Below are 12860 nucleotides of genomic sequence, written 5' to 3'. Positions count from 1 at the left end.
CTCACAGAGTTTTCTGCAGCACCATTAGAAGCCTAAGAATAGGTTATAAGAGGTCTAGGAATTTAGTGTGCCCGATTCAATACCCAGAAGGAAAAGGTGTCCCATCTAAAACAACCCCTGGATTTGATACGATCCTGTCTGCCCTGAAACCCTTGGTAACTGAGATGACGGGCTCAGTAAGCAGAACAGGGTACAGCCAGCAGCCACGTACAGTTGCTGAGGAAAAGCAGCACCGCAAAGCCCAGCGTTGAAGTAGCCAACAGGATCAAACAGATGTTGCAGGGTATCATGAAGTACCGAACCAGCAGGGAGGCACCAGGCTGCTGCCTGGGTCTGTGTTCCAGTAGCAGAGGAGGCATGATACAGTTCTAGCCTACTTCCTGGGTGTGGGGGTTCTTATGGAGTGCCCTTAGGCCTCTTCGGAGCTACTCCCCCCATGCTGGGTTCCCTGGAGCAGCAGATGGTAGCTGTGATCTCAAAGTTTAGCCAGTTATGGCTGGGGGAGCACCAGGCCCTCCCCAGCCCTCCAGGATCATGGTGGGAGATAAGCAGAATTCTCTCCAAGTAGAAATCCCAAATGTGAGCTTAGAAGCAGGCAAACGATGATGGAGAGCCAAGGCAACCCCTGTTGGCTACAATTCTTCCGCCCACTAGCCAGTGCTGTCCTCTGTAGCCCCTGGAATCTGAAATGCAGGGAAGGCCCCAGAGAGCAGGGGCGCCGGTGCAGGGCCTGTCTGCTCCTGCCTAGCAGAGGCGGGAGCACGATGGCAGCAGCAGCGGGAGGAGCAACGGCTTGGCTTTGGAGAGAGAATAAAGAATCGCGGAGGCGCCTGCCCACCTCCAGTAGCAATGGCAGCAGCGGCGGTGGCAGCAACAGCGGACTGACGGCAGGCAGTGCTGCTCTTCTTGTCCTCGCTGGGCTGGGGCAATGAGCGAAGGGTGAGGAAAGCTGAGAGGGCGGGGGCGGTGAGCATAGACAAAGGAAGATGTCTCTGGGGACTCTAGCGTCCACAGGGAGTCGCAGTTGGGAGCAAAGAGGCTGGGGTGGATTAAGACCAGGATGCAAGATGTACAAAACAGACAGAACAGCTCTGGGTAGAGACAGAAGCTTGGGGAGGGTTGGTGGTGATGCTGGTAAGAGGGCAGGGACGAAGGGAGAGGGCAAGTGATGGGAGGGCAATGGGTCTGGAAACTGGAGAACAAGGGAGAAGTAAGAGTGGGCTAAGTGTTTTCATAGGGTAGCACAGGTTGGGCCTGGAGAGGAGGCAGTTGCCTGACCCCCACCCCATGAAGGCTATTGAGGAGGCAGCCAAGTGGGAGGGTCAGCTGAAGCTGCTGTGTGGACAGAGGCAGTCCTACTAAGGGAGGCCTGTAGGAAGGACTGAGTTCTGGGATCTGGTCTGCTTGTTCTTATGCGTGCATTGTGCCAGTGCCTGTTGTTTCTGATCCTGCAGGCTCTGCCCTGGCCAGGAGGTGGGGTTCCCAAATGGCATATAAGGTGCTCAGATGGGTACAAGCTAGAGAGTGAAGTGATGGTTCAGAAATCACCCCACCTACCTTTCCCCCTTGTAATTGGTAACATCTTAAGCCACCCATTCACTCAACTCCCCAGCAACGAGAAAACATGTAAGTAAGTCCATGTGAATAGCTATGGAACTCCTGCCATCCCTTGAACCCGACTCTGTAGCACACCCTTATCCCCAAGATACTTTGCAGACTCCAGTAGGGCCATCTGGGGCAAAGGGTTTGGGATAGAAGCACAGTCTACCTAAGTTCTGTGAGGGGGCTCCTCTCCTGGAGCCCTGCATATACCATACACTTGGGGAGTATGCAGGTTCTCATTAACCCCACTTGACATAGCCACTCTCCTGCTGTCTTCATCTCAGCTGAAATCACACTAACAGCCCCCATCCCACACACTTGGGTTATACTAACAGGTTTACAGTATCCACAACGCGTCTAGCCAGGTTTCTGTATCTGTTGTCAGCAAGTCCAAATTTTCAGCCAATGATGGCTACTTTCAAACCTCATCCAGTTCATCTTGAGAGAACCACATGTCTCTATACCAGGAGCTCTTGGCCTGTCTGTGGGGCTCCTCTATTTCATCCTTCAACCAGCCCTTCTTGGGGCACTACGACCCTGCATTCACTGAACTGGAAATAGCACCACTTCCTTATTACTTACAGGTGAAACCTCTCCAAGACCCCTCTGGTCAGACACTTGGCTGCCCCACTGTGCCCACTCCATTTTGATCTGTCAGACAGGTTTCTCTACCCCAGCTGTTAACACTGTATCTTCTCTGTTTCCAAGCCTTTCTTTCTATCCCCTGACATGGCACAAAATGCAATCCTCCACTGGGTCATTCATTTGTCACCCATGACCCTAACCCTGAATTTTCTAATGAAATTGTGCGTGAAACCCCAAAATAAAGCAGGGTTTCTGAGTCCTATGCATGCAGTCTAGGTCAGCACCAGATCTAACTACTGGGAAACTCCACTTCCAGATGGCCTCACCTTCTCCTCAGGGGAGCTCTGGCCCTGAATGCCTCCTACTCAACCTTGGCACTGCCAGTGACAAAGGCAGTTCCTGTGATGCTAGCTCCCCTAGTACCAGGAACAGGGTCTGAGTTCTTAGCTCCCAGGTCAGGTTTTGGCCTAGACAGCCAAGAGAACTTAGAATTGGAGAGCCCAGCACAGCTCATATACATCTCCTGTCTGCTTCACTGCCCCACAGAAAGTACCAGAGAACAAGCACCCTAGGCAATACCCGACAGGCCACAGGATAGTATTGGATAGGTTGTTTCAGCTCTGGAATTTCCCAGTGTGCTCTCTACAGGAAGCATAGGAACCAGAGTCTTGGAGGTCTGGGTCCCAGCAGTAGTAGTAACCCCAGGCAAGAGCTGGCAGATAAGCCTAAACTGATCTTGGGAAATTTGCTGTAGCCTTTGCTTACCCCCATTCATCAAGCAGAAACCCTGAGATCTGCTACTGAAGAGGTCTCAATAATTTTTTCAGTGCTCATATGGGGCTCTAGGCAGTCCTGGGCAACACTGGAATGGGGCTTGAGGTCTACTGGGCCTAGCCATGGGAAAGGGAACTAACTAGGCAGGCATCCTGGCTGCACCAAACCCCAGTCAGTGTCTGAGCCCCCTGCAGGGGCAGGATGCCTTCAAAAAACAAAGAGCCTTTGAGGCTCTAGGCCAGTGGGGGGAGGGGAGCACAGGCTACTGGAGTTATTTTGGGATCTTTAGACAAAATCATTCAGCCTAGACTGCCCCAGCAGGCTCATGCCCAGCAATGAACAGGATGCAGATCCAGACTTAACCCTCTGGGATCACACCCTACTAACATGCAACCACACATATGAGCCAAGACACTAAGTACTCCTGTTTTCCAGCAGTCATTCAAACTTGGGGGAATCAAATCCCCCACCTGCCAGCATACACACTAGATATTCTTTGGGTAACACAAAGCTTGTCTCTTATTCCCAGGTATGATGGGTGTGGCCCTATGCTCTGGTACTTCTCAGGACCAGAGGAGGTTGGGGGATGGGACCTGGAGAAGGTACAGAGTCCAGTCCCTGTAAGCTCACTGGTCCCATTCTCATGCAGATAACTCCTTCTCTCTTTCTAAATAGTCTTCAACTTCCTTAGAAAAGAAGGTAAAGAATTAGAGGTTGGATGACTGAAAGGAGCCCACGGAAAAAGCTGTGTACCCGGACATTCAGCACACATTCATTCTCCAATGCATAGGTCTCACCCAGCAAGTAGACATGCCCCACCCTCTGACCTCTGGTCAGGCCAGGGTGAGGCTCACCAGCTCTCTTTGGTGGTGGGGATTTCTAGGCATGCATTGCTCAGGTTAACAGAGGTATCTGAAGGATTCAGTTCTGGCTGCCCCAGTGGGGGCAGGGCAGTACCATCCTAGACCTCTGGTGTCTGGCCTCAAACTGTACCTTGTCTTCTCTTTCTCCCCTCCTCCCCTCAGCCTTAAATAATAGGCACCACACAGCAGGACAGAGGCATTGGGCCCTGGTAAACTGCCAGCATGAGGGGGCCTCCAGAGTTCTTCTTGCCAGCTTCAGGCCTAGGTCAGATCTGTACCCACCCACCCACCCACCTAGACAGTTATCCTGCTTTGCAGGGTGGATGAATTAAATTATAATTTGGGATACAATAGCACTGTCTTTTAGAGTAGCCAATATGCTGCCAGTTTGCTCCTTTTCCATTCCTTGGCTGGCTAGGCTCATCAACCTTGGGCTGTTTGACAAACTAATCAACTGGTCTGTACCTCTCTGAGAAGCTAAGTATGTGTCTGTCTGACTTCCAGAAGACATCATGGCAGTTTCAAATGAGGGTCAGATGGGTGAAGTGAAATCTGCATATTGACCAAGTGATGAGTGGGATCACAGTTGTCACAGGGTCAGAGTCTTTAATACATATCCTAAACCTTTCAGATTTGGGGAATTCCATATGGACCTGGGTATTTTCCAGAATGACCAAGAGCAAGAGCAGTTAGTTGAGTTGGTGAAAAAGCAGTGAGGGTAGGGACATTCATGCTGTCCCTCCTGCTCTTTAGGTGTATCCATTTGCCAGGACCTACCTATCTCCAGGAAGAAAAGGAAGGAGCTAGGTGATACCCACATGTGATCAATGCTTGGTGAGTCAGGAGACCTTGGTACCCTGCTTAATACTCCAGCTGTGCTGAGTTAGAGTAGAGACATCAGATACAGGATAGGGGTGAATACAGCAGGGGTCCTATGGCCCAATGGCACAGGCTTAGTTCCAGAAGGCTTCATAGAGGTGGTGGGCAGCCAGTTATTAGGATGAGAAGGAAAGGCAGTAAGGGGGACAAAGGACTGATTAGAGGTGTAGGAAGGAGGGAGCAGAGACAGATGCAGAGAGGAAGGAGGCTGGGGCAAGCAAGGAGGAGCTTTCCTATTGGAGAAATGCTTGGGATCAGCAGATAGGCAGGAAGGCCAGCCTAGAAAGGGATTAGGTTGCTCTCTCAGCCAGGGACAAGCTGCTGGAGAGTAGTCCTCTCCTTTTCTCATACTCTCTTTCCCAGGTAGCAGCAACCACCTACTACTGGTCCTTTCATTTACCTTTATCTCAACTCACTGCTCCTTGGGAAGCCATCAAAACACCATTGAGGGTGCCAGCAACAGCAGTTGCCCCACGAAATCCTATAGGAAATGGTTGTAGAATGGTATTGGACATGTGCAAGAAGGAACTGATGGAATTAATGATGGAAGACATCACAACACACTCCTTACATCTGACGGCTTCCTTTCCAGAGTAGGGGACAGATATCTCAACCCTTCTACCAATATGGTGTTTGTGCCTTTTATTTTCTGGGACCTAGGATGTTGTGGTCAAGGGTGCTCTCAAATTTACCCGAGGCTAGCAATAGATAGAGGGCAGAGGGAAGGAAGAGGGGTATGTCAGCCTCCAGGTCTGACAGGCTTGTAAAGGTCAGTGACTAAGTTCCCTGGTCTCCAGCCCTCACATATCCCTCATTTTAAATGTTTGCAATACGCCTCAATCAATCCTAGAAGCAGAGCTCACAAAAGATGCCCCTGGACCTCCAACACAACTGGATCCAACAGAACCAACAGTGAACAGATGCTGAGATTCACATGCACGTGAAGACAGCAACCAGAACCTGACCACTTTGACATAAACCCAGAAAAACCAAAATAGTGACAACTATTCCATCCCCCAGTTGCAGGACTAGACATACATATCTATATAAAGTTCACACAGCTGGAAACAGCCCAGCCTGTGAGGATAGAGCCTCCCTGTCTTCCCTTCCTCCAGGCCTGGGAGGAGCCATCTCTATTCCCTGGTAAATTGCCCCTGCAGGGGGCCTTCCTCAGAGGAAATTCTCAGGATCTGTGCTGAGGATGGGAGGGGTAAGATCCCTTGATCTCCATCCTCCACCACAGACCTTAGCAGCTCTCTCAGCTTCCAACATGGTTCACACATGGCCTAGAGTCCTCTTCTAGCTGGTAACTGCCCCAGATAAGCAGGATTACTATGACGACTGTTGTGGTAGCCCCTAGTCCAGCCCACCAAGGTTTCAATAATTTAGGGCTCTATTTCCTCCCTGAGGTAAACAGCTGATTTGAGTCTCACAGGAAGAGAAAAAAAAAAAGACAGATGTTTTCTTTCTACCCTTTTGTGATTCCTGCCTCTTTTTCATAGCATCCAGGCATAGGAAACAGTAAAGGGTCCTTATCAATCAGTAAACCTGTGGTCCAGAGTGTGTCCTCCACTTCCTCTCTGAATACCTCCACCCTATTCTCTCCTACTTTAGCTTGTATGAACTAATGAGTAACCACAGACCTGAACTAGGTTGAGAGTAGACCTGGGTCAGTGTACTGGTCTCTCAATTCCTGTGGTTTGCAATAGGGGTTCCCATGCCAGCAGGATTACCATGAGGACTCAAGCAGGTGGGAACAGAATTTGCTCTGTTCAGAAAGATCCACGTAACAGAAGTGGTTTCAAAACACCCTCCCCATTTCTAATTGACAGGGGAGATGGGAGGCATCTTCTCTGGGTAGGGATAGGAAAGTAGGATAGGTCTGGAAAAAGTCAAGAGTAACTTTTACCAGCTCCATCTTGCCTATTGACTGCCTAAAGGGAGGCCATCTTCACAGAACCAATGGTATCCTGCCTGTCACACACCTAAACGCACCCATTGATTCCAGCAAGCAAAGCCCACACCCTAAAGCTACCTCCGTGAGCCCAAATATAAGACAAGTCCATTCTGCAGTCAACTTTTCACTCAAACTCCTGACATGGAAAAGAGGAGGCCCTTCCCTCCCTGGGCAGGCCCTTCTCTGTGAGCAAAAGCAGTGGTGATAGTAACCCTCCAGCTCTAACAATCTCTAGCCTGGACATGCCTGGGGGAGGGGCCCTCAAAGGACTGTGGGTGGGGTTGTAGAGTGGTAGAGAACCTGGAGTCCTGAGAGCCACCTCCCCCATCAGCAGAAGGAATGTGGGGGAGGTGAGAGGAAAAAATGGCTATGGGAGTCTAAGCTTAGTCTGGAGGGCGGTCCTCCCAACAGTCTAGGGACCTTCACAATATCCTAGGCAAGCCCAGTACCAGAAGCCAGCCTTAGTGGATCAGGCTGCTCCTATACACTGCCTTGGGACCTGGTGATTCTCTACTCTATCCTGAAAGCTCTGGATAGTTAACCTACCAGAGAGAAAGGGCAGAACCAATCTGGCCAGCCCAGGACAAAGGAGTCACCAAGACCCCAGCTTCAGAATTGAGAAGGGCCAGGCTGGTCAGGTGCCAGACTCATTCAACCCAGGCCCCCTGCCCTGTTCTTGTGCCAAGTGCTGGCTGCAACAGACAACACTTCCTTTCTCTGCTCCTGGCTTTTAGCAGGGAAGTGTAGGTCCCCAGCCAGGCTTGTGTCTCTCCTGGGGGCTTCAGGAAGGTGCCAATCCAACCTTCTCTAGAAACAGAGTGAGGACAGTGGTGGGCCTATGTTCAGCACCCTTAACTGGTAGTGAAGATGATTCTCCACTTCCTTAACAAAGCTTTGTCAGAGTGAGAGGTCCCTTTCCAGAAGGAGCAGCAGCCACTGTTGCCAAAGGTGATGCAAAGGGAGGGGCACATACCTGCCCCAGTTATGTCAGGAATGTGGCTCCCCAGGCAGAGGACCAAAGGAGCCTTTCTGGGGGTGGGGGGAGGTGCTGGTTGGCTCAGGGGTGTTCCGAGAGTGAACAAGAGGTCAGAAAGTGGCCCAGATTTCACCCAGTTTCCAGTGTGGGTGGTGCAGGTATAGGGGACCTGGAGATAGATTAGGAAGTCAGACTGGAGGGATGAGCTTGTTTCCAAATATGAGGACCTAGGACAAGGCTCAAAAGCCTCCTCACCTACAGATCACGAAATGGGGTGGGCAAGAAGATACCTCACTTCCATCCTAGACCCTAAGCCCTGATGGCTCTTTGAGCATTCTAACCTTATCTTAGCACCCAACTTATCCCATTGCATTCTGGTCTGTTTTCAAAACAGATCTAAGACACCATTTCAAGTTTCTTACAGGGATGTCCAGGCTCCTTGCTCTGCCCCATCCCCTCTTCCACAAACTTTAAGACATCTCTTCAGCCTCCTTGGCTCTACCTGTGAGTCTTCAGTCCTGTATCTGCTCCCCTCCAAACACACACACACACACACACACACACACACACACACACACACACACACAGAACTACTTACAGGCTCTCCTCTGGTAAAATGCTGGTTTTGAGTCTTGGGAACTAAGTATCCCTAAGTGTCAGCCACATACAAGAACACAGAAAGGGAGGCCTTCTTTCCATGATTCTTCTTCCTAGTCGTCCTCCTCCAAATTGGGCTTTACTAGCACCAAAGTAGGGGTGCAGCATGGGCATAGCTGGCTTTGGTAAGATGCTAAACCTTGTTCTGTTACTCCCTACCATGACCTCTGATCTCAGGGGATGTCCTCAGTTACTGAGTCATGGACCCTCAAACTACTAAATCCACCCAACAATTAATGATTCACCCTCTTTATCTTGATCCTTCTCAGCCCCTTACTCAAAGTTGACATATCTGTCTTTGACCTCACATATACATCCTACCCTGCCTTTCCTGCCCCCTAATTTTCCAAAGCACAAACTTCCATAGCAGTGCTAGAACCTCTAGTTCTTTTCTAGATAGGGTCCCTATGGCAAGAGCTCAGAAGTTGGTCATGTGTGACTGAGAAGCCACAGGGTTTTCTATTCTGGCCCTGTCCCTCCTATACCCAAGGGTTCTAGAGACACCCCACCCCCAAGATCCCAGCCAGCATCAAAGCAGAAAGACAGGAGAGAAGTCTTCAGGGCTGGCAAACACATCACATCAGAGAACCAGAAGTCATGACCCTTGCCACTGCTCTGATAAGGAAGCTTCTGTCCCCCAGTCCCACATCCCTCTCCAGCAGCCATGAGGGAACAGACAGGATGCAGGAGCAATGAGAGAAAAAAGCATTCTTTACCACATTTCCCCTCAAGGGTCTCAGTCACCAACTGGGGTTGTCCTGAGGAGAGGGGAGACCTGGATGGTCATGTGACTCTAGTCACCTTTTAGAGGATGACATCCTAATCCCACAAAACTGTGGGCCTCTGGAACACACAGGCCAGTCCCTACCTTCCAAACCCCTATGCCTTGTCACAGGGGTTTACTCAAATGTATGGATCAAGACAGATGTTTGGGCTTCTGGAAGGGTAAGACAGGTGGGTCTCAGGTTGTTCCATACCAAAGGGCCTTTCAAAGGGTAATGTGGAGTGCTGAGGAAAAAGAGAGAGAGCAGATATATACTCGTCTCTTTGCAGGGCAGCACCTTGTTTATGGTTCCAAGACCAAAGACAGCTAATATCAGAGGTTAGAGTGTCTAATCTTTGTAGCTGCAGATGTAGTCAAGAGCAATAATGTTGTATCACAGGTAGGTAGCAGAATGGTTATTCTTCTGCCCATGGCAAGCTCTCCTCTGTAGCCTGCCCCCCCCCCATCCCATAAAATTTGTCACCATCAGCAAGGCAATGGCCCTTAAAGGAACGCCCTCATCATGCACGCACCTTCTACACAGAACTCCACCTCTTCCAGGTTCCGCAAAGTGATCCGCATAAGGCTGGAGTTGAGCATCAGTTCATTCTTGTGGGCTGGCCACAGGTAGGGTGGTGCTGGGTTCACAAAAAAAGATTCTAGTGTCCCCAGTAGACACCTGGTTGTCACAGATAAGGGGGTCTCCGAAGCCACCAATCACCACCTTGTTGCCACCATCCAGCAGACTCTCCTGAGCCACCACATCTTTGCCTTTCAAGTACCGCCACACTCGAACCTGAGTGAACATGTAGGTAAAAGTGTATTGGTCCAACAGGGTCAGGATGCCAGACTGGACACCTGGGCCCTTTCCCCTCTTCTGGTCTCACTTGCTCAAGCCAATGTCCATATATTGGACTCTAGCCTTGGGCAGAGATGTTCAAAATTCTCTGAGTCAGCCCTTCAGGAAAAGCTGCAGGGAAGTAGACACCTACTGTATGACACATACATAAGGCATACCACCTAAGCGTATTCCTACTCCAGGTCTAAACAGTCCAAGTTCAACTACAAGGGTCCATCTCTGTCAGGGTTTGTCTGGCATGCAGTGCCAATATTCTAGACCCCCCCCAGCTCACTACCATTCACAACCAGACACTTTGGATGAAGGGACTTAGGAGCAAGAACCCAGCTGGAATCCTCACACCCTGTGTGTGGGCTGACACCTCCCCCAGGAAGTAAAGCCCCACTTCTTTGCTCCCCAGTCTGCCCAAGTCTGTACAGCCAAGACAGCTCTGAACCACAAAGTCAAGTTGGGGCAATGCAAGTCAGCCCCACCCTCCACCTTCTCATTTGGGGCCCTGAGGGCACCCCCTCTGACAGACAAGGTTGGAGGGTGTAGCCTGCAGCACTCACAGGACAAGTCCAGGAGCCCAGACACTTTTTGGAAAGGAGTTCTAGAAAGGGGCCCCTAGGGTGCTCTAGGGGTTTAGGCTCCAGGAATGAAGGGAGCAAAAAGACAATGGGCAACTTGTCCACCTGTCTAGCTCCTGCTAGGCACCTCAGAACTGCAATATCTATGGACTTGAGGTACCTAATTTACCTGCTCCCCCCCCCCCCAGTAAACTATTGAGGGAGATAATCCAAACGGGGGAAGCTCACAGTTTTCACACCTCCCCCACCCCAGCCACACCCAGGAGCAGCGGGGAGGAAGTCGGGAAAATCCTGCAGGGACTTGGCAAAGTGCCTTGGCAGTGAGAGGAGGGGGCCCAGCCGGGGGATCCCATGAACACACGCTACTCTGAAAGTCACCATCCTTCCCATAGGAGCAGAACAATCCTATTTCTAGTGAAGTGGTTTGTGGAGCTAGGAGAACCAGCAACGGGTATTCTGAGGCTACCCACTATACCTATTCCAAGGTGCTTTCAAATCCAGATTTAGTTGAAGCAGAGTTGACTCTTCTACTGTATGGTTGGGGAGACCCAGTTCTTCCAGGAGAACGAAGCACCTGCCCTTGCTCCCTATGCACAGGAGACTCAGCCATAGCTCTCTGCCCATCTCTGTGCTCTTGCTCCACCGAAACACAATCACTGCAGTACCTTACGAAGGCTCCTCGTACTTGTGGATAAGACTACGCACCCCTTCCTCTCTGCGGACCACCCCTTCTTGCCCTGGAAGAGGCCTCATCACAGTCCGAGTTCGTCCTCACATCACACCTCCCCAAACCATATTCCTTTCCTTTGACGAGGGTGTACACTTGTTTGAAACAAGTGGGGCTTTGGACAAGGGTGGGGGGCAGCCACTACTGCAACTGGGCCCTGGGCACCATGAGAACAACCACATCGGCCCCGCAGTAACTTTCGACCGGAGCTGCAGAGTTTTCCGGGACCTGGTGCCCCACCCGCAGGCTTGGCGGTCGCTAAGGGAGCTCGAGCTGGGGCTACAGAAGCGTTCCGGTCTCGTTCCCACGGCTTGGGGCCGGGGTCCCAGCAGGGTGGCCAGCGCGCGAAGGGCGGGCCTCGGGGCTGGGAACCACGGGGAAATGGGCCCCCGGCTGGGATTCCAGAGGGCTGGGGTCTCGTGGGGTTTTGCCGGGGCCCACCTTGCACGAGTACGTGTGCTGCACCGGGTCCACGTTGAGGATCTCCTCCACCGTACCGGTGAGCACCACATTCGCCTCCTCCTCGCGCCGCTCCAGGGCGCGCTCCGGGCACGTCCCGCTGGCGCCGGGCAGGGTGCGCTCGGCCACCACCAAGAGCAGCAGCAGTGGTAGCAGAGGGGCAGGGCAACACAGCCGCAGGCTGGCCATGGCGCAGCCTAGAACGGCGGAAGGCAGCCGAGAGAGCGCGCGGGATGGACCGTTCAGGGGGCAGGACAGAACTGGACCGCAGCTAGGCGGAGGAGGTGGGAGGGCGGACGGCGTAGGGGCGGGCCAGGGGCGGGAACTGAGCAGCACCGCCCCTCCCCCTGGGAGCTCGGCCCGCCTCCGCTCCCTACGACCCGCGCGGGCAGCGAACAAAGCCCGGAGACTGCGGCGCCGAGCTGAGGCGGGGGCCTCGGCTGGGTGGGTGGCGGGCCACCTTGGGGGAGGGGAAGGTGGGGCGCCGGGAGCCCTTCCCCCGTCCGCCCAAACTGCCCTCCCACCAGGAAATGCAGCTGAAATCAGGTTAATGTATAATCTAGGGACGACGTGCCGAGACTTCCAAAGGACTCGCCGGGAGCTGCAGGGTTCTCTGGATAGGAGAGGCTACCGGAGCTGGACCTCTCTTTTCCCTTGTTTCGGCCCCACAACAGGATTGCTCACAGAGCTCCCGCGGCCCTAGAGGGTCCGCCATAGACTCTAAGGTAGACTAGCGGGGCTACGCCCCCTGCCGGTGGCCAGTCCGCGGTGACTGGTCTGAATTGCGCTCAGACCCGCCTACCAGCCCTCTGGCTTGGTAGGGCAGTGGATGCTCCTTATCGACCTACGTCTCGCTTCGGAACCTACCGTGGCCTCTCCTTCCCCTCCCCGTCTGTGGTCCGGCGCTTATCCAACTTCTCCTGGCTAGGTACAGGGAATAAATTGAGGCCCAGGAGAGCTAAGCTCCTCCGTATCTACAGAGGACTGCTCTGTCTTCGTTGTGCCTGGGGTAAAAAGTGTGGGTGGCAGAAGCTCTTCCTCCTGAAAAAGATACTACTACCAGGACCCTGCAGACTTCAGGGAAGGGGGTGGTCAGTGAAGGTGTGATAAGACATCTATACAGTGGACACCAACACCCTAGATCTAGGGTCACCTGACCCAGATGTGCACAAACACACCAACCAAAAGTG

At 52.3% G+C, this 12860-nt stretch overlaps 1 protein-coding gene across 1 annotated transcript in view; it reads right to left on the bottom strand.

The window, feature by feature from the left end:
• The window catches only part of Agrn (agrin), a 32768-nt gene extending 20822 nt beyond the window's left edge, over positions 1-11946 (bottom strand). The window contains 3 exon segments of the mRNA XM_013119997.3: positions 9590-9710; positions 9712-9852; positions 11653-11946. Of these exon segments, the coding sequence (XP_012975451.1) occupies positions 9590-9710; positions 9712-9852; positions 11653-11859 (469 nt within the window). The 5' untranslated portion in view covers positions 11860-11946.
• Between the last annotated feature and the right edge of the window lie 914 nt (positions 11947-12860).

This window comes from Mesocricetus auratus, unplaced genomic scaffold, assembly GCF_017639785.1.
Source record: "Mesocricetus auratus isolate SY011 unplaced genomic scaffold, BCM_Maur_2.0 Super-Scaffold_100042, whole genome shotgun sequence".
Taxonomy (NCBI): domain Eukaryota; kingdom Metazoa; phylum Chordata; class Mammalia; order Rodentia; family Cricetidae; genus Mesocricetus; species Mesocricetus auratus.
The sequence above is the reverse complement of the archived record's forward strand: the minus strand, read 5'-3'. Positions and strand labels throughout refer to the sequence as shown.